Source organism: Brassica rapa, chromosome A01 (assembly GCF_000309985.2).
Source record: "Brassica rapa cultivar Chiifu-401-42 chromosome A01, CAAS_Brap_v3.01, whole genome shotgun sequence".
Lineage (NCBI taxonomy): Eukaryota > Viridiplantae > Streptophyta > Magnoliopsida > Brassicales > Brassicaceae > Brassica > Brassica rapa.
The window spans coordinates 24,117,245-24,137,587 of NC_024795.2; the positions used below are offsets into that span (position 1 = coordinate 24,117,245).

Consider the following 20,343-nt stretch of genomic DNA (forward strand, 5'->3'; position numbering starts at 1 on the left):
ACATTGTATTACATGTCACTTCACATTATTTTTTTTAGCAAGTACGTCTACGTGCTATTTTGTTTGTAATTTCGTATGTCTTCCATAAGTTACGATTAATTTGTGACTCATAACACGACACATTCTATGATTTCTATCCAACCCTAAATCATTTGTTTGTTAGACGTGATCAAAAGTAAGCATGATCAAATATTTCAAAGTGGACATATATGTAACGGTTGGAACTTAATGGACACGACGTGCATTTATATGAAGTTAGGTGAGTATAATGGCATTGGTATTGCATTTGCATGCCAATTTTTCCTTCGATTGCAATATGTTTATTACATGACTAATTAATTAAAATTTTCACAAAATTAACAAAAGAACACGTACGCATTTTCTAATTTTTAATAAATTATTTCTTCAATTGTTTATATCTTAAGAAGCTTCTTCTTCATATATTTTTTTACCAAAGAAATGCTGAGGAGAAGAATAAACGGAAAGGTGGTGATAAAATAATGAACAATTTATTACCTTAAAGAGTTAGGTGCAACGTCTAATTTTAATAATGTTGACCAAATTGTCACACTAATTAAATTAGTAACATATTTCACAAATACGTATTAAATAAATGAAACGGCTAACATTTTCTTCTGAAAATTATCGTCGCCAATCACGGCCATCCTCCTTCATCATATTTCTCTTCATTTGTTCTTATTTCTTTCTTTCTCAACAACTAAAGTATACATTACGTCATGCAAACTTTAAATACAAAGCATAAACAAAAGATGAGAAATCTGAGATAAACATTACTTCAAAAAATTAAAAATACTCTAAACGTTTTTTTAAGGAAACGTAAAAGCTTAAGATATTTATTAAAATTTCAATCAATTCCCTCACGTATCCCCAAAATTAATGTAATAAAATTGAGCATATTATTTATTAAAAATAACCTACTCTAAAACATTCAAAAAATAAACTTTTGCAAACAGAGAAAAAAAAACAAGAATTAGTAATCTGATTTCCGAGATATGCAAAAGAAAAAAAAACAAATGCAATTTATATATGAGCAAATCTCCAAAATAGCATTTTTTTATATCACAAAAATAGCACTCAAAAACTAAAATGACCAAAATAACATTTTATCTTTTGAAAAATTTAAATTTTTTTATTTTTAAAAATTTGAAATCTTATCTTCAAAACCTCACTTCTCAACTCTAAACCCTAAAACCTAAACTCTAAACTCTAAATTCTAAACCCTAAACTCCACCCCTTGAGTGCTATTTTTGTAACTTTTAGCCTTGAATGCTAGTTTGGGAACAAAAACTTGATTTAGTGCTATTTTGGTCTTTTTCTCTTTATATATATATTTTTTAAACTAATTAAACAGGAAAAAGACGAAAACATAAAAGCAAACAGCCCACAAGCATACAAATATTCGAGAAGAAGAAACATCAAAGAAAGCTTAAAACATCCTTCTCTGTTTCCCCACACCAAATGAAACCCTGCAAAGATCTCTCTAAAGATTTACGAAAATGGACTTAATGATCTCACTGATACTTCTTCTCTCTTCTTTCATGTAATCCCTTTGCTAACTCGAGCTCCAGTCTCCATCTTTCAACCGGAAACAGAAAGAAGAAGAAAATAGAAGAGAGATAACTTGTTGGAAAAGCAGAGGTATTGAGTTAACAAACATTGAATGACTTTGATGTTGTTGGTGTATCAAAGGTTCGATGTGGGTTGCTTTAGGAAGCTTAAAAGTTTATTACTTTCTGCAAAATTTCAGACTTTTCAGTTTCTTACAGTATTAAATGCTGGATCTGGAATGGTTTCTTGGATTTTTGATTACTAGTTTTGATGATTCACCACTTTGATCTGATTATGGAACTTATTTACTCTGTTTTTAATTACTTATATACTCAGTTTCTTAAATACTCTGTTTTTTTCTCTGGATTTATTTGTTCCCTTCACATTCACTTTTTATTACGTTAATTATCCTTTTTCAGCTTATACAGGTAGATTTAATATATTCATATAATGGCGTCTGAGCTGAAACAAACTTTAACCAAGAGATACGGCGCTCTTCAACTATGGGAGATCATAGTCATTGCTCTCTTTGCAGCTTTCATACTAATCCTCGCCCTTTCAGTATGGCTCAGCTTCCGTAAAAAATCAAGAAAATCTAACTTCACACAGCTTCCCTTAACGCAAACCCCTCACCTTCCTGAAGAAATCAAAGACATAAGTGTTGATCATGTTTTGTCTAACAACAACGGTACATCTCATCAAACTCTAGATGAGAAGTTCAGCGAGAGAGACATTGAGAATGGTGATGGTAACTACTCTGGTTCCTTAGAGAAAAAGACCGCGGTTGGGTCACATTTGTCTCCTGCTACTACTCCTTCAGCAGCAGCTCATTCGCCTCTCTCGGGTCTTCCAGAGGGCTCTCACATTGGTTGGGGTCACTGGTTCACTCTCCGTGACCTTCAGCTCGCGACTAATCATTTCTCCAAGGAGAATATCATTGGTGATGGTGGCTATGGTGTTGTTTACCATGGAACTTTAGCTAACAAAACCCCTGTGGCTGTCAAGAAGTTGCTCAACAATCCGTAAGATACCATACCACCTTTCTTTATCTTTTTACTGCTCATTAGCTCTGTGAATTCCGGTCTACAGTTCGGACCGGATTATTCGGGTTGAGGTGTTTAGAACCCATGTAGGAATTGGTATTTTTCCGGTGTTTAGAACCCATGTAGGAATTGGTATTTTTCCGGATCGGATCAGTTCGATTGGGGTCGATTTTCAAGTTTTGTATGAAATCCGAACCATCAAATTACATACATTTGGATTTGGTTAGGATTTAAACCCAAAAACCGAAAACCTGAGTTAAACCTGAAAAATAGAAAAAAAAATATTGGGTATTTCGTTCTTTTTTGAATAACTTTCGGTTTATAAATTATATTTTTAGATATATAGTTATTTTACAAGTTTATAATTAAATATAACTAATTTTGTAGCTAAATGAATTGTATTTCATGTATTGAGTTCCGGTTCGGTTTTGGTTTTCCGAGTTTGGAGAAATATGAATTGTTCGGATTTTTGTAAGTTTCAATCATGTAGTTTTTCGGTTCCGTTCCATTTTTCGGTTTCAGATAATATAACTAGTCCTATTGCTCATGATATCTGAGATTGGCATTCTTGCTTTTTCATTCAGAGGACAAGCTGATAAAGACTTCAGAGTTGAAGTGGAAGCAATAGGACATGTCAGGCACAAGAACTTAGTTCGGCTTCTTGGATATTGCGTTGAAGGAACACATAGAATGCTAGTTTATGAGTATGTGAAGAATGGGAACTTAGAGCAATGGCTACACGGAGACATGAAGCACCAAGGGCATCTCACGTGGGAGGCACGGATCAAAGTTCTCGTTGGCACTGCTAAAGCGTAAGCTTTATGATGATTCTTGTTTCTTGTTTTTTTCTTTCTTGTAGTGTAATAAGCTTATGAGAATGTGTTGCGGCTGGCACAGGCTGGCTTATCTTCATGAAGCTATTGAGCCAAAAGTGGTGCATAGAGACATCAAATCAGGGAATATACTTATGGATGATAACTTCGACGCCAAGTTATCTGACTTTGGTCTTGCTAAACTGCTTGGAGCTGATAGTAGTTACGTGAGTACTCGTGTTATGGGTACATTCGGGTGAGTTATACAAATTGTAGCTTTAAATAATCTCTATTTGGTTGCTTAAAACATTTTTTCTATGTTTAATATTCAGATATGTGGCGCCTGAATACGCAAACTCTGGTCTCCTAAACGAGAAGAGCGACGTGTACAGCTTTGGTGTTGTTCTCTTGGAAGCTATTACTGGAAGGTACCCAGTGGATTATGATCGACCTAAAGAAGAGGTAATGCAAAGAACTCACACACTTTGGAATAGAGAGGACATGAATCAGAGGTTGATCTTGTTTCATGAAATGTGTGTGTGTGTTTAGGTGCATATGGTGGAGTGGTTGAAGTTAATGGTGCAGCAGAAACAGTTTGAAGAAGTGGTGGATAAAGAGATTGAGATCAAACCATCAAAGAGCGAACTTAAACGAGCGCTTTTGACAGCTTTGAGATGTGTTGATCCTGATGCAGACAAGAGGCCAACGATGAGTCAAGTGGCTAGAATGCTTGAATCAGATGAATACCCTGTCATGTCTAGAGAGGTATCTATAGAAATAATTTTTAAACGATATTGTTAATATAAATGGTTTTGATGAATGTTTAATTAGGAACGAAGAAGAAGGAGAAGTCAGAACACAGAGCTGCCTAGAGAAAGCACAGAGGCTAATCAAGATGAGATAGTAACAGAAGCAAAGACTTGAGTAACAAACAGAGATATACACTGAACGCACTTTTAGATTCGTTGGAGGTTGTTTAGATTCTTTACTTTTCTATGTTTTAATTATACATGTAGAGAGGAAAACAAGATATGTTTCTCTTGTCTGGAGGAGGAGAGATCTTTTGTATAGCTTTCTTTCACTACCTTCAGACACAGTTACAGTCGCAGATATTTACAAATTGTATGGTTTCTTCTACCTTTATACTTTATTACAACATCAACTTTAAAAATCGATTTTCTCCATGACTTGCAAGACATTATTCTACATTAAAATAGCAAGATGATACATCTTTCTCAGTTTTACAAAATGGTACAAACACAATATTGCTGTATATTGTAAAATTAGGAGAAACTTACATCCCATGCATGAAATACCATAAAAAGAGAAAATAGAGCAACATTGGAGTTGGGGCTTTTTTTATTAGAAATAAATAAAAAAAGCCTATTTTGCACGAATTTACACAAATTGGATTCAAACAAAAACAGATGAAATAGTGGATGGTGAAGCGTGTTTGTGAGGATATCAATCAATAAGTGTTGTTCCTGTTAGGAGTTTGAGGAGCAGAGAGAGGAGGATTGAGCAGAGGCTGAAGAGCCTTCACCACTATGCTCATGTTTGGCCTGAAGTCTGCCTCGTATTGCACACATAGCACAGCTACTGCAGCCAGCTGCCATAAGAGAGAAAACCATAATCAGACTCAAAGAATCACACATCAATACTTAGGTTCTATAGTAGATGTCTTATATCTCATTAGGGGGATGCAACCAATGGAGAAGCAGTTTCTAAGTCATGTCCTAAGCCCTAAGGTAAGCCTTCTCGACTAAAGCGGTGATAGTACTTAAGACAAAGGTTATGGAGGAAAGTTACCTTGGCAACAAGCTTTGGGAATTCACCGTTTAGTCTTGCATCAACGCACTGCTTCACCTTGTCTTCACTCAGCTTAGGGGTTGCCTGAGACCACACGAACATGTTTTCATTTAATAATGGTTTATGTTTCTAGAGAAAGTTTTGAGTATCTACTCTCTCACAATCTAAGAGTTTGTTCTTCCTACAACATTCTCTAACTTGTATGAGTAAAATTAGAAAAAGGAAGCAGAGGTGCATTAAGCATTACCCATGTCACGAGACATTGCTGTCCACGTGGTAAGGTATTATCAACTGGTTTACGACCTGTGAGGAGCTCTACCAGAACAACCCCAAAACTATAGATATCATCACTCTTCGTGCTCAATGTTCCTGTCATTGCATACCTGTAAAGCAGAACTCAATTGTAAATTTAGATTTTGAAATTCCGAAACATAACTTTCGAATTGGATGACTATTTACGATTCACATAAACGACTTATTTCCAACCAGAAGTACTGTATAGTAACAATTACACACAATCTTTCAGCTCCGTCTTAATTCCACATATTTAATGTTATGCAACCTATTATTCCTCAATCCTAAAGATCGAAACCCGAGCCCACATAAACCATGGTTTTTCATTGATTTAGTGGTTTGCAACATAAACCAGATTTGAAAACTTAAACCAAACCAAAGAAAAAAAAATTAAACCAAAGAATGAAAAAAAACAGACCAAAGAATAAACCAACCCGGCCCGTCACATCTTCCTTCTAACATCGACATGCTTCTCAGGGCATATTCAATTTCACTCTATTTTTCACTCTAAAATAGAGTGTAGAGTAAAAATGCTCTAATGATATTATATTTCTCACTCTATAATAGAGTAAAAAATAGTTGTACTCCAAATATATAGTAACTTGTCTTTTTTTGTTCATCATTTTATTTTCTACCTAGGTTACATGGAATCAGAAGCGGGTGCGTGGAAGCGGAATCGTTTGGAAGCGTGGAATCGAGTTTTTAAAAAACATTAGGGAGCGGGTACGTCTTGGAAGTGTGTATATATAATATATAAATATATAATATTATTAAAGTATTTATACACAAGAAAACTAGAGATGAAAAAAATATGATTAGTATTTTTTTTTTTGACAGCTAATATGATTAGTGTAAGTATTAAAAAATTGTGCAGCATACTATGATTTTAACTTTGTGTCTCAAAGTTCATGAGCTAGAAAAAAACAAATGGCTAAGCATAAAGTTTCATATTAAAATATTTTTTTAAAGGGTTTCGTATATTATAAATAATTAGGTGAAACTTTTTTTTTTCTTAAAAGGTTTCGTATACTGTATGTCAAATGGATATTTCAATTGGGGCAAAACATATTTAAAGCCCAAGCTATGTTTGTGAAACTCTTCACTTTCTTCGTTATGAAAGCACCGATAATATACAGTCCGCTTCCGGTCGACACACCGTCCGCTTCCGATTCTGGAACCTGTGTTTCTATTATGATTCCAAGCAGCTCTTTTCAAGAATTGTGATTCCCATGCGATTCCAAGCGATTCCGAACGATTCCGGTTCCGGTTCCGGGACGGGAATCGTAGCTCCACAACGATTCCGTGCAACGTAGTTTTCTACTCTAAAATAGAGTTTCATTGGAGCAAACTCAAACTCTATTATAGAGTTATTTTATTTTAGAGTAAAAAAAGAGCAAACCATTAGATATGGTCTCATGCTTCATTATTTTCAGGTTAGAAATCAACATACTAATAATTATATAAAGGAAGAAAAAAATGAGAAAGAAAAGCCATTCGTCAATTTTTTTTTCGTTAATGGCTTTAAAAACAATAAAATACGGAGAACTTGCAATTGGGAGAAGACAGATTCAGAGAGATGTTAGGGCAAGAGATTGAGTTTCTGTCCATAGCTGATTATCTTAAGATATTACGTTCTGGGACTGAGAATTACGATTTACATATACAAATTGGAGAAGGTTAATGGTGTCTTTGATGGTGGAGAGTTTAAAGTTAACGGGTCAGATATTGGGTGAGGAAGTAATTCGTTGGATTTGGACTGGGTGAGAGGAAGAAGATGAGATGATGATGGGTTTTTCGGTTTAAAGTGGCTTATTAAGATGGATTTAATTAATTTTGGTTTATTATTTCTAATCTGGTTGTTTTTGGTTTAATTAAGTTATCCATTCGTTATTGTCCAAATTGAAAAATGGATAATCCGAAATAAAGCGGCTAAGTTTCGGTTTTAGTTTAAACCTTAAATATTATGTGGTTTACGGTTCGAAATTTTGAATCAAGGAGTAATAAGGTGAATAACTTTTAAATAAGTGGAATTAAGACAAAACTGAAAGATTGTGTGTAACTGTTACTATACGATAGTTTTTGCGGAGAAGCTGAAACATTATGCGGATGACTATTTACATATTTAAAGCTAGAAAACACATAACAGCGTTAAGGTATAACAAAAACACTGAAATTATAACGCATCATCGGAAATCAATTGTATCAAGTTTACCGATGACTCATGCAAAAGACAGTCAATTTTCGTTGGAATTTTTCGACAAAGTACTGACAAGTTTGTTATAACACTCCGACAAAATAATAAAATGTTTTGACGAACATTAATTGTTCATCGGAATTTTTCGATAAAGTACCGACAAGTTTGTTAGAATACTCCGACAAATAAAATTCTTGGAAATGGATTTGTGTTCAAACAAATTTTGACAATCCATTCCGTTAACGGCATCGTAACTTTTTGAGAATTTTATGACAAAGTCAATAGTTTCTCGGTAGTTCCTCGGAATGGCAAAGTAAATTTACCGATGACTCATGCATGTCCTCAGAAACAATCCTCGACATTTTTCTTGTAGTGTTTGTTTCATTATCCACATAAAGACATATATTTGCAATCTTGGATTCTTGATGATGACATCTTCGTCCGGTTCATTCACGTATTCCATATTGATTGTGATTTCTGAAACCTTTTTTTTATTAGATACCACGATCTTGTCATTTTTTTAAGTTTTTACTCATGCATGCTACAAAGTTTGATTTCTATAGGCTTATTCAAAACTTAAAAGGTGTAACCAGTAAAGTTTTTGAATATAAGGAACTGGAAATTTTTCTAACATTGTTAAAAATTAGAAATTTTGACGTCAATATTTACTTTTTTTTTACGTATAAATTCTGACTAATTACTAGATATTGACCTGCACATCTGTGCGGGTGTTAATTTTTATATATTTATAAATTGATATTTTGTTTTTATCATATATTTTATATGTGTCATAATATAATTAATTGTATATGTATTACATTATTTTTAGGTTTTTATACATCATAATAGAATCCAAATCAAATAGAATAATATGGTTATTTTTGGTTATTTGGTTATTTTAGGTTAAGTTTAGTTTGAATTCAAAACATCCGAACTGAATCGGTTAATATTGTTACTTTAAGTACAAATACCCGAACCGGCCTCAGATACATTAGTTTTTGGATATTTGTAGGTTTCTATATATCAAAACTGAATTTATCTTGACTTGGAAAGACCAGATTGGAAACTCACAAAAAATTATAATACCGGAATGAAGCCTAGTTTCAAAACTCAAAAAACCTGATACCCAAAAGAAATAACTTGTAGTTGAACAGGTATATGAATGTCTATGTCTAACTGATTATGTAAACAAATAAAAAAATTGTTAACTATTTTGAATTCTTGTTACAAATAGAGTATTTTTATTCAAATATGTTGAATTATTATAGTTAATATGTAAAATAAATGATGTCAAAATATTATAGTAAATATAATTAATGAAGTAGTTAAAAAGTGAGAAAATGAATGTAAAAGATAAAATAAAAAAAATTGAAAAAAATAATTTGTGTATTGTACTTCTGTAGTAAATATAAATTATGTCAATTTATTTGGTAAAGATCATAAATGAAGCAGTTAGAATTGATTAAAATAGAATGAAATCTATAAAAGAATCACTTAACAATAGGCAAATATTATTTTTTACTGCTATCAATGTTTTCAAACAATTCTCATTTATACTGCTATTCATATTTCCAAACAATTCTCATTTGTATTTCAGTTTTAATAATATAATTATATGCTCCGCATATGAAAAGTAGAAATTTTGACGTCAATATTTACTATTTTTACGTACGAATGTTGACATAATAACTATATGCTCCATATGTGTTCATTTACGTATGTATGAAAATGTTATAACTAGATATCAATTTTTTTAATTAGAATTTGTACCTTGGTGCATCCAGATTCATATCTGAACGGAGGAGGAGGGGTCTTTGTTGTTTGTTTAAAACAAACGAACAAATTTGGAGTTCGAAATTTCGTGCAAATTGAAATGCATGCATTCTTCTGTATACATGCTGTAACACCCCAAAACCCAAAACCCAAAACTTTTTGGGTAAAGGCCCGCTCTGCGGCCCATTAGGGTTAAAATCCCTAGGGTTTCCTTGCCTCCTTTATAAAAGCAAGCTCCCACCCTTCTAGCCTCTCATCAGAAACTTAGAAGCGAAGCCCTGCAGAAAACTCCCGGAGATCAGAAGCCCTAGCCGTCGCCTCTCTCCCTTCCGCGCCGCCTCTTCTCTTTCTCTCTTCGCCGCAGCTCTTCTCTCTCTCTCTCCTCGCCGCGCCTCTTTCTCTCTCTCAGACGACTCTCTCTCCTCGCCGTGAGCAACCGCGAGTGGTGGTGGTGGTCGTGTGGTGTCCGTGTTCTCAACTCTCACTTCTCTCGCCTCTCATCTCAGATCCAGAACCAGATCTAGGCTAAGGTGAGGTGTTCTGTCCAGATCTGTTCTATGTCCTTTTATATTGTTGAATGGGTTGCTAGGATTGATTAGATCTTGTTTGTTGTTAGGATGATAGACCATATTGCATCAGGACTCTCATACTGATTAAGAACTTTACATGAACTGGTTTAATGTTGAATGTGGATTGAGTGATTGGTTGATTGAAGATCTGTTGTTTGTGATTGAGAGCTAGGATGGTTAGAAAGGAAATGAACTTAGGAACTTAAGAGAACTGTTAACCGGTCTGGTTAGATGAATGTTAGGATATTCATGACTGAATGTTAAATGGATTGAGTGTGACACCGAGAACGGGTGGCGTCTAAAACGGAAAGTAAGAAAGAGTCTAAGAGTTAAGGAAAAAGGAAATGATGAATGATTGAAATACGAACCACCGAGGGACTGGTGGGGAGTATGAGAAATGAATAGAAAAGGAATACGAACCACCGAGGGACTGGTGGGGAGTATGGGAAAACGCGGCGGCCGTAGCGTTCAAAAACGGCAGGTTAAGAATAGAGGCGCCGGTAAGATTGAGTCACGCCGAGTCTTGGCGGGAAGGGGCCGTAATACACTGCAAAGGGTATAGACTACATCCAAGGGAACCGGATGCCGAGTGTACCAGGGCAGGCGGCTCCACAGGAACGCAGCAAGAAAGGGGAGGGTTGGTCCGCTTGAGCTGTGTAGGTCCTAGAGTTATAGGATGAATGGAGTCTTAATTAATAAACCGAAATGTGTGAATTGAGCGATGACTGAGTTCATTGCACTGCTTGTTTTGTGAAATGAAACTTTAATAGTTAGTTAAGAATTGGGTGTAGTGACTAGTCGGTTCTCGTTTCGCATTGAGCGGTATAAAAGCTCATGGGGGAGACTAGTCTAGAATCGCTTCACTGAGTATTCGTACTCACCCCTCTTTTTCCCTCTCATTTTTGCAGAACTATAAGTGGAAATGTCGACGGTAAGAAAGGAAACGCACCTGAAACTCATGGGACCAGAAACGGGACACACGGAGATGTCGGAAAAGTAGACATGTGTGTCCTAAACCCCGCGCCCTGGAACCCCGGTTGGAAATGGGGAGGGACGGGTGTTTTAAATTGGTATCAGAGCCAGGTTAAGGTCCCTTAATACTAACTTAAGGGATCAGCATTTCCGCTATTGCCCATTTCCCTTATGGTTCTGATAGACCGCCTTAGTTAATGTTGAAGGAGAATTCGAACAGCTCAGAGTCTCCGGCCAAGATCAGATCAAACAAAAAGTCCTCGAACCGCAGTGTAGTGGAGTTTCAAAGGTTCAGGAATGCGTAACTAGGAGTTATAAGGCAAGTATACAGAGGGATTAGTCGCCTAGCACGTCAAGCTAAGGGGGAATGGAAAGTCGGACAGCTGGAGGGAAGCGTCTCGCGGACGACACCGCCCCACACAGGGCCGGGGAGGCCTGGGAAGGAGAGACGGACGCAAGGCCGAGGCGTGCGCAGCTTCATGGAAGGATTAAACCCTGCAAAGAAATGGACTTCTGGCATTCAGATATCACAGTGAAGCTTGTTCCCAGTAGAAAAAAAAAAAAAAAAGAAACATGGGCGTGGGCCCCACCACCAGGGCGTGGGCCGCCGACAAGGATGGAGCAACACCGGAGCGGCCAAGGGACGGTCGGATGCACAGTAGGAGGAAACTGATTCCAGATTAGGGTAACTAAGCAAAGGATCATATTGGGGTAAAAAGGACGATGGAGGATCATCTTGGGGTAAAAAGGATGATGGAGGATCATCTTGGGGTAAAAAGGATGATGGAGAGTCATCTTGGAGCAGAATGCAAAATGCTAATAAGGATATGAGATCTTCTTAGGGAAAAAGGGTTGGCTGTAAAAAGGATCATCTTGGGGCAAAAAGGGATGATAAGAACCACACCGGGGATATTGTCTGTTTAAGCAGCTCTACCTTGAGAATTGATTGAAAACTGCCATCTATGCATGACTACTACTATGTTCTGATCAGGTCTTTGTTTTTACGCTGCAGGATATCTTCACCAGTGCATCACGAGCTCGGAGAAAGGCGCATGCGCTATGGACCAAAAGGGACAAGGGCTTACGCTCGCAAGCCCTACCGTGACGCTTGGGGCGATGTGGTACCTGCACTCTTCCCAGACGAAGAGGAAATGGAGTTCGCGGAGCCGCCCAACGCCCCCATCCAGGAGACGACCGTGAGGCGTCGGATTTTGATGCCCCATTTCCAGCGGGCAGTCGAGTACAGGCGATTGTACCAGGGTCAGGGTACTTTCCAGTTTGCACCTGAAGTTGACATGACGCCGCCCACAAGGGGTCGAGGGCGCCCAAGGAAGACAGGGCCGACCAGGGAAGGTCCGGAACCGATCCGGATGGAGGACAGTGTACCAACGAGGAAACGGGGACGCCCAAGGAAGATTCCGAGCATTGATGCAGAGAGTCTGAGGAGAACAACTGGAATATGTCGGTGTGGAACATTGACGCAGGCCAGGTAAGGACCGCGCTCAGTCTGGGAGTACACAGAGGAATTCCTGGAGGCAGCCAAAAGATGCAAGCCCAAGACAGCGGAGGATTGGTGCTGGTGGTACAAGGCAGGACTCCGCGAGGAGATTCAGGGCAAGCTGATTGGTGTGTTTGAACCATGGGAATTCGCCTTGGTGAACCGGATGGCCGGTCAGGCAATGGAGGCTGAACGGACACTTACTCGTCGGGTCGTCGCTATCACGAGCTCTGAGGAGGACGTAGAGGTGGAAGAGGATCCATCAGAGGACTCAGACTGGGAAGAGGAGCCGGCGTCGCCGACGGGGAGTGGCCGTGTGGCTGGTCCTAAGCCGGACGGGGAGCAGAAGTCTCCAGTTCGAAGTGGCTAGCTGTGATTCCAGAGTCAGCTAGTAGGAGTAGGACATGGTTTTTCGTCTTTGGTTTTAGCTTTTTCTTTCTTGTTATAAGGGTATTCGCGGATTTTGGCGATACCTTGAGACCTATCTAATTATTGTAGTCCTACTCCATTTCATTTATTCAATTCATTGTTGGTTTTAAATGATCTTGAGCAAGTAGGATATCTTTGTGTGCTTCCCTTGTTTGTGTTTGAAAAAAAATCCCTTTGGGTTTTGGAATGTTAAGGTTTAAAGCCTGAAGATTGGAATTCGGGGCGAATTCCGATTAACAGGAGGAGAATTGTAACACCCCAAAACCCAAAACCCAAAACTTTTTGGGTAAAGGCCCGCTCTGCGGCCCATTAGGGTTAAAACCCCTAGGGTTTCCTTGCCTCCCTTATAAAAGCAAGCTCCCACCCTTCTAGCCTCTCATCAGAAACTTAGAAGCGAAGCCCTGCAGAGAACTCCCGGAGATCAGAAGCCCTAGCCGTCGCCTCTCTCCCTTCCGCGCCGCCTCTTCTCTTTCTCTCTTCGCCGCGGCTCTTCTCTCTCTCTCTCCTCGCTGTGCCTCTTTCTCTCTCTCGGACGACTCTCTCTCCTCGCCGTGAGCAACCGCGAGTGGTGGTGGTGGTCGTGTGGTGTCCGTGTTCTCAACTCTCACTTCTCTCGCCTCTCATCTCAGATCCAGAACCAGATCTAGGCTAAGGTGAGGTGTTCTGTCCAGATCTGTTCTATGTCCTTTTATATTGTTGAATGGGTTGCTAGTATTGATTAGATCTTGTTTGTTGTTAGGATGATAGACCATATTGCATCAGGACTCTCATACTGATTAAGAACTTTACATGAACTGGTTTAATGTTGAATGTGGATTGAGTGATTGGTTGATTGAAGATCTGTTGTTTGTGATTGAGAGCTAGGATGGTTAGAAAGGAAATGAACTTAGGAACTTAAGAGAACTGTTAACCGGTCTGGTTAGATGAATGTTAGGATATTCATGACTGAATGTTAAATGGATTGAGTGTGACACCGAGAACGGGTGGCGTCTAAAACGGAAAGTAAGAAAGAGTCTAAGAGATAAGGAAAAAGGAAATGATGAATGATTGAAATACAAACCACCGAGGGACTGGTGGGGAGTATGGGAAATGAATAGAAAAGGAATACGAACCACCGAGGGACTGGTGGGGAGTATGGGAAAACGCGGCGGCCGTAGCGTTCAAAAACGGCAGGTTAAGAATAGAGGCGGCGGTAAGATTGAGTCACGCCGAGTCTTGGCGGGAAGGGGCCGTAATACACTGCAAAGGGTATAGACTACATCCAAGGGAACCGGATGCCGAGTGTACCAGGGCAGGCGGCTCCACAGGAACGCAGCAAGAAAGGGGAGGGTTGGTCCGCTTGAGCTGTGTAGGTCCTAGAGTTATAGGATGAATGGAGTCTTAATTAATAAACCGAAATGTGTGAATTGAGCGATGACTGAGTTCATTGCACTGCTTGTTTTGTGAAATGAAACTTTAATAGTTAGTTAAGAATTGGGTGTAGTGACTAGTCGGTTCTCGTTTCGCATTGAGCGGTATAAAAGCTCATGGGGGAGACTGGTCTAGAATCGCTTCACTGAGTATTCGTACTCACCCCTCTTTTTCCCTCTCATTTTTGCAGAACTATAAGTGGAAATGTCGACGGTAAGAAAGGAAACGCACCTGAAACTCATGGGACCAGAAACGGGACACACGGAAATGTCGGAAAAGTAGACATGTGTGTCCTAAACCCCGCGCCCTGGAACCCCGGTTGGAAATGGGGAGGGACGGGTGTTTTACATGCATTCATATGTAGGGGCGGATCCAAGATGGTTTTTAGTATGGGGCACTTAACCATTTCAATAACTAAAAGCTTAATATAAGTGTACTTAATTAAATTTAACACTAGATGTCAATGAACAAAAAAAATTAGGGTGAGACACATGCCACACCCTCTAATACACTGGGACCGCCCCTGTTCATATGTTCAGATGCGAAATATTGGAGATTAAAAGTTTCAAAAGAAAATAAATATTGGAGATGAAGGCTATATATTGTATTAGATGTGTTGGCATGTTAAAAATGTGTGAAAAGGCTAAACTTGAGTATCCAGTTTTACATGCATATCTGTATCCAAATTGACTTGTGACATCTAAACCGATATTTCATGTATTTAAAATTGTACCGAGACTAAACCATCACTTAAATATGTTGCGGCGTAATCACATAATCGCTGATGATATATATCGTAATTACGATTTGTTGTTGTGGTAGTCACTAATAATTATGTATTGTCATCGATGAATCAAGATGTAACTTTAAGTAATAGGATCACGAAGAAATAGTTTAAATAATTTGAAAAAAAAACCCCCGATATACTACAAAAGAAACCACTGATAGGGTAACAATAAACAAACTCAAACTAAACCCCAAAATAATGAATAGTGAAATTTACTAAATAAGAATAGTGTTTCTAAAATTTGAGTACCGATCCCGCCGATCTAGTTGACTTGACTCAATCCTTATGCTTCATTCTCTCAAATTAACTCGGAACAATAGTTTTTACTTTGTGTTTATATAAATATAAGAACAATGGTTTTGGTTAGACTGACAAAACGTTTCTACAAAGTCATAATCTTCATCAATTTTTGAATCATGAAGGGTACTACTTTGGTTATGGTATTTTCTGTTTTCATATGTTTCACTCTGAGTCATGGTAAAGGTAATTACATTATTCATTTGAATTAATTGTTAACATCAACAAAACTGATGTTTGCAAGAAATAAAGAAGCAAAGAAGAGTTCTAGAACATGACTTGATTTAAAATCGTTCAATTACTAATTTTTTTCTCTATAAACTAACAATGTATTTTGGTTGATAAAATAGACGGGGACTGTTATGATCAGATCCCATTCCCTGAAAAATGCAGCAAATTACATGGAGACAAGAGATGCTTCAGAGACATGCTTTCGAAGAACATAACACGGCGTTTTCTTTCTTGCAATTGTATAAACCGGGAACCAGACAAATCATGTAAGAAAGGACATATCTTTTTCTTTTCTTTTTAAGTTTTCATATTAATTTTTTTCTGACAATACAAAAAAAAATCTGACAATAAAACAGCTGGAAACCTACAAACCGATTTACACCATTCGAAACACCCCGGACATATCTGCAATTGTCTCAGAGCTGTTGCCGGTGATTGTGTGCCAGATGCGTAAAAGAGTTTTTGGTGGTGAGAAATAGATAAGCAATGGTGCTAATCTGATGGTATTTTCTTCTTAGTAAAGGCAATAAGATTAGGCGTTATTCATTAATAACGGACACTACATGCGTATTTCACTCAATTTTGTTTCATTTATTTTTGTTTGCTTTCGACATTTCCAAATCTATCTATATTGATAAAAGAGACCATACTCTATTTAGTTCTTTTTAGTGCTACCACGTCATCTCTCCATTTTCTCAAGATGTCAGATCAGTATTTTCATTTTCCCATTTTTTTATTTTTCGTAAATATAATTATTAAATGGAAATTTACATTATCGATTGGGCTATGCTTAATAAGAGATCTACTTCATATTTTGCACATCATACAGAAAACTAGTAGAAGTTTTCGTCCATCACACACGCAGATATAATAATTTTAAATATTGTATCTTTTATTTTAAACGAAAATTTAATTTATATTTTGATATTATTATTTTTATATTTTAACTTTAAAAACTTGAAAAAAAATCATAAATATATTTTTATAGTTTTATTTCTTTTGATTTGGTTTAAGTATTTCAATTTAATTTTATATTAAATTTTAATAAAGTTAAAAATTATCTTTTACAAAAATAATTATTTTAATTAATTTATTTAATAATTATATATTTTAAATATATCTTTTATCATCTGGTTTCTTATATATATATATATATATATATATATCCAAATATATAAATTCTAGTAAATTTAAGAATTTGTTTGTTTTAGTTAAAATATGTCAAAACAGAGAAAATCAATTTGTTAATTAACCTGAAAACATACAAGTTTGAATAAAATATTAATCTTCTAACTATCAAAATAATATTTGATTAGCGTTGTTTTAGTTTTATATTTGTTGATGCACGCTTCAATTCATTTAGTTAAAATTATATATTTATACAAATATGATATATAAGTTGATGTACAAAATTATATTTATTTATATTTAGCCTATTTTATAAATGAAATATATATATATATATATATATATATATATATTAATTTATAGTGATATAGGATTTATTAATTATTTTAATAGTTTTGCCAAAAATAAATATTTATATAGAAAATTTTACATTAATGATGATATAGGAGTTAAAAGTCATACATTCACGAATTTACACAAATTGGATTCAAGCAAAAACAAATGAAATAGTGGGTGATGAAGCGTGATTGTGAGGATATCAATCAATAAGGGTTGTTCCTGTGAGGAGTTTGAGGAGCAGAGCGAGGAGGATTGAGCAGAGGCTGAAGAGCCTTCACCACTATGCTCATGTTTGGCCTGAAGTCTGCCTCGTATTGCACACATAGCGCAGCTACTGCAGCCAGCTGATCCATACCGAGTCATAAGATAGACAAAACCATAATCAGACTCGGAAAAAAGAAAATCATACTTCAGTACTTAGGTTCTATTGTCAGAAGAAGGGATCTTGTATTACAATCTAGGCCTACAATAGGGAACACACCACGATGGAGAAGCAGTTTCTATTTCTAAGTCATGTCCTAAGGTTAACCTTCTCTATTGAGTCAATGATAGCATGACAAAAGGTTATGGGGGAGAACTTACCTTGGCAACAGCTTTGGGAGGATATTCACCGTTTAGTCTTGCATCAACGCACTGCTTCACCTTGTCTTCACTCAGTTTAGGGGTTGCCTGAGACACACACAAACAAGTTTTCATTTAATAATATGATTGCAGACATATTCCTCTTTTTTTGTATAAGAGTTTGGTCTTCCTACAACATTCTCTAATCAATATGAGTAAAACAGAAAACGAAGCAGAGGTGCATTAAGCATTACCCATGTCACAAGACTCTGCTGTCCACGTGGTAAGGTATGGTCAACTGGTTTACGACCTGTGAGTAGCTCAAGCAGAACAACTCCAAAACTATACACATCACTCTTTGTGCTCAATGTTCCCGTCATTGCATACCTGAAATGCATAATTCAATTGTCAATTTGGATTATAATATTCCCAAAACATGATTTTTAATTGAATGACTATTCAAGCAAAGGGCTTACTCTGGAGCATGATAGCCAAAGGTTCCCAGCACACGAGTTGAATGAAGGCGTGCAGCCATGTCAGGGGCTTGATTAGACAGATCGAAATCAGCAATCTTAGCGACATCATCATCAAACAAAAGCACATTGCTAGACTTGATGTCTCTGTGGATAACATGAGTGTTTGCCTTCTCGTGCAAGTACTCCAGCCCTCTAGCCGCACCAACAGCGATCTTAACTCTCTGGTTCCACGACAGGACAGGACCTGGCTGCGCTCCTTTCACACCTTTTCTACCTGTCACCAACAGAAGTTCACTTCACACCTTTTTTACTGAGATGATTTTTTTTTTTTTTGAAAGAATGTTAAATTTATTCAAATCAAAAAAACCTTTTTACATCATGTGTAACATTGTTTTATTTTTGCAATAAGAAAAAATATTGAAGATCAAAACTTAATCTCTTGCTAACTTCTTGTGGCGAACCAAGCCATTAGGGCTTTCTGAAATCGTCGATCCCCACCCATACGCAGAGAAGATATGCGGTTACGCACACCTTTATCAATCCCTTTCAGCAAAGTAACTGAAGTTTGGTGTGCCTCTCCGTGTTTTCTCCCATTCCTTTCTCGCCATATGGAATGAGATGATTTTTACATTTATTTAGTAACTTACCGTGGAGAATATCATGAAGAGATCCATTAGAGGCAAATTCATAAGCAAGAACACGGAGCGGTCCATCAACGCAGTACCCCAGAAGCGCAACGACATTGTCTTGACGCAATCTCGAAACCATTGATACCTGTTTTAAAGATCTTTCGCGTCAGTAACAAAGCAATAGATTGACAATATTATAATGATTTAAGTTAATAGCATTCTACCTGCGCGAGAAACTCTTGATCAGGTTGCTTACTTGAATCAAGCTTCTTGATGGCAGCTGCGTTTCCGGTTTTGAGAACACCGTAAAACACTCTTCCATAAGAGCCCTCGCCAATCAAGGACTTTGACCCGTAGTTATCGGTTATGTCCTTTAGTTCGTCAGCTGGAATGGCGGGAACAGAGATAGGCTGCATCTGAATGACTGGTGAGTTCTTTGGTGGATCTGCCTTATGATGGTGAGCATTGATACCTTAACAACAACAAGTTGAAAAGGTTAATAAACTTGGCCGCAAGCCAAAGGATAGACACTAAAGAGAACTAACTACTCATATGGGTAAGAACTAAGATACCGTCTCGGTTGTGGAATGGCTTTGGTCCGGTTTCGGAAACCCTACGAAAATCCTCACCACCACCAAAACAGCCAAAGCAGCTCATTGCGCTTTTCTCTTACAAGAACTGTATAACGCAAAACGTCAACAAATGTCAGCAATGGTGTTGCAGCAGCAGGACAAGAGTTGAGCTAAAATAACAGTAAATGCAAAACTAAAAATAATTAGTTTTTACATTACTAAAAATCTTTCAAAGGAAATTAGACAAAACGAATATAGAAATGTTCTGACGCAGAGCCTCGGAAAATATTTTCAGACAATGAACAGGGTTTAAGCAACAACATAAGACAGACTTGTCGGAAATCAAAAGGAACATATTTTTTTTTTAAAAAACAGATTATACATGAGAAAAATACAATTCTTCTCCATGATCAAAGTTACATCATAACCCCGGACATTTGTTGACCTAAGGTCAACGATCGTAACCGTTAAAATGGAATTCTAACTGAAATAAACCTCGGTTTACCGGAACCTCAGGGAGAAATAATCTAATCACGAAAATAAAAGGAAAGACTCAGAAAGGGAAATTCATTAGAGTTGATCAGAAGAGAGCAAACATTTTACCTTTTTTCAAAAAAAAAATCAACAGAAGAGGAGAGGAGAAGAGACGAGTCGAATCTTTCCGATGAGAGAAGAAGAAGCTTTCTTATCTTGTTGGGTAGGGTTGGTGAAGCTTAAGCTTAAGAAGATGCAAGACTTTTCTTCCCGGCGGAATTTTTTACAGTTAATGATGATTTATAAAGTGTGGAGCAGTTGCGCACGATAGCGTCTCCCCTCGCCTGCAACTTTTTATTATTTTACTTTTTCGTGTTTAGATTAGAAGTCTCTAATCTACTCATTAATTAGCCACTTGGTTTTAGTTTAATTGTTGCACAGTTTCATATTATTACATGGTTTTTGTTTTCGCGGATA

At 37.1% G+C, this 20,343-nt stretch overlaps 2 protein-coding genes and 1 long non-coding RNA gene across 9 annotated transcripts; 2 read left to right on the forward strand and 1 right to left on the reverse strand.

Moving 5' to 3' along the window:
- Positions 1-1,351: 1,351 nt before the first annotated feature.
- On the forward strand, positions 1,352-4,595 carry LOC103839272 (probable receptor-like protein kinase At3g17420). Of its 3 annotated transcripts, none has more exons than XM_033285899.1 (7): positions 1,352-1,659; positions 1,998-2,591; positions 3,197-3,424; positions 3,510-3,680; positions 3,757-3,886; positions 3,974-4,189; positions 4,264-4,580. In XM_033285899.1, the coding sequence occupies exons 2-7, from the start codon at positions 2,020-2,022 to the stop codon at positions 4,294-4,296; spliced, it is 1,350 nt and encodes a 449-aa protein (XP_033141790.1). In that variant the 5' UTR covers positions 1,352-1,659; positions 1,998-2,019; the 3' UTR covers positions 4,297-4,580. The 3 variants fall into 3 exon arrangements, with proteins under 3 accessions (XP_033141790.1, XP_009114030.1, XP_009114038.1); XM_009115782.3 differs by having other exon boundaries at positions 1,358-1,659; positions 1,989-2,591; positions 4,256-4,595; XM_009115790.3 differs by having other exon boundaries at positions 1,358-1,659; positions 4,256-4,595.
- On the reverse strand, positions 4,396-20,186 carry LOC103839298 (receptor-like cytoplasmic kinase 1). Of its 3 annotated transcripts, none has more exons than XM_009115812.3 (8): positions 19,996-20,186; positions 19,393-19,498; positions 19,045-19,292; positions 18,839-18,965; positions 18,192-18,465; positions 17,970-18,102; positions 17,737-17,823; positions 17,209-17,498 (listed from the first exon to the last, which is right to left on the reverse strand). In XM_009115812.3, the coding sequence occupies exons 2-8, from the start codon at positions 19,475-19,477 to the stop codon at positions 17,358-17,360; spliced, it is 1,095 nt and encodes a 364-aa protein (XP_009114060.1). In that variant the 5' UTR covers positions 19,478-19,498; positions 19,996-20,186; the 3' UTR covers positions 17,209-17,357. The 3 variants fall into 3 exon arrangements, with proteins under 3 accessions (XP_033141807.1, XP_009114060.1, XP_033141804.1); XM_033285913.1 differs by having other exon boundaries at positions 19,393-19,522; positions 19,996-20,131; XM_033285916.1 differs by lacking the exons at positions 17,209-17,498; positions 17,737-17,823; positions 17,970-18,102 and adding an exon at positions 4,396-5,616.
- Positions 9,932-16,355, forward strand: LOC103839292. Of its 3 annotated transcripts, none has more exons than XR_004455709.1 (4): positions 9,932-10,024; positions 10,972-15,642; positions 15,807-15,953; positions 16,044-16,355. It is a non-coding gene; the product is annotated as an uncharacterized LOC103839292 (long non-coding RNA). The 3 variants fall into 3 exon arrangements; XR_004455710.1 differs by having other exon boundaries at positions 10,010-10,024; positions 12,048-15,642; XR_627321.3 differs by lacking the exon at positions 9,932-10,024 and having other exon boundaries at positions 13,601-13,615; positions 14,563-15,642.
- Positions 20,187-20,343: the final 157 nt, after the last annotated feature.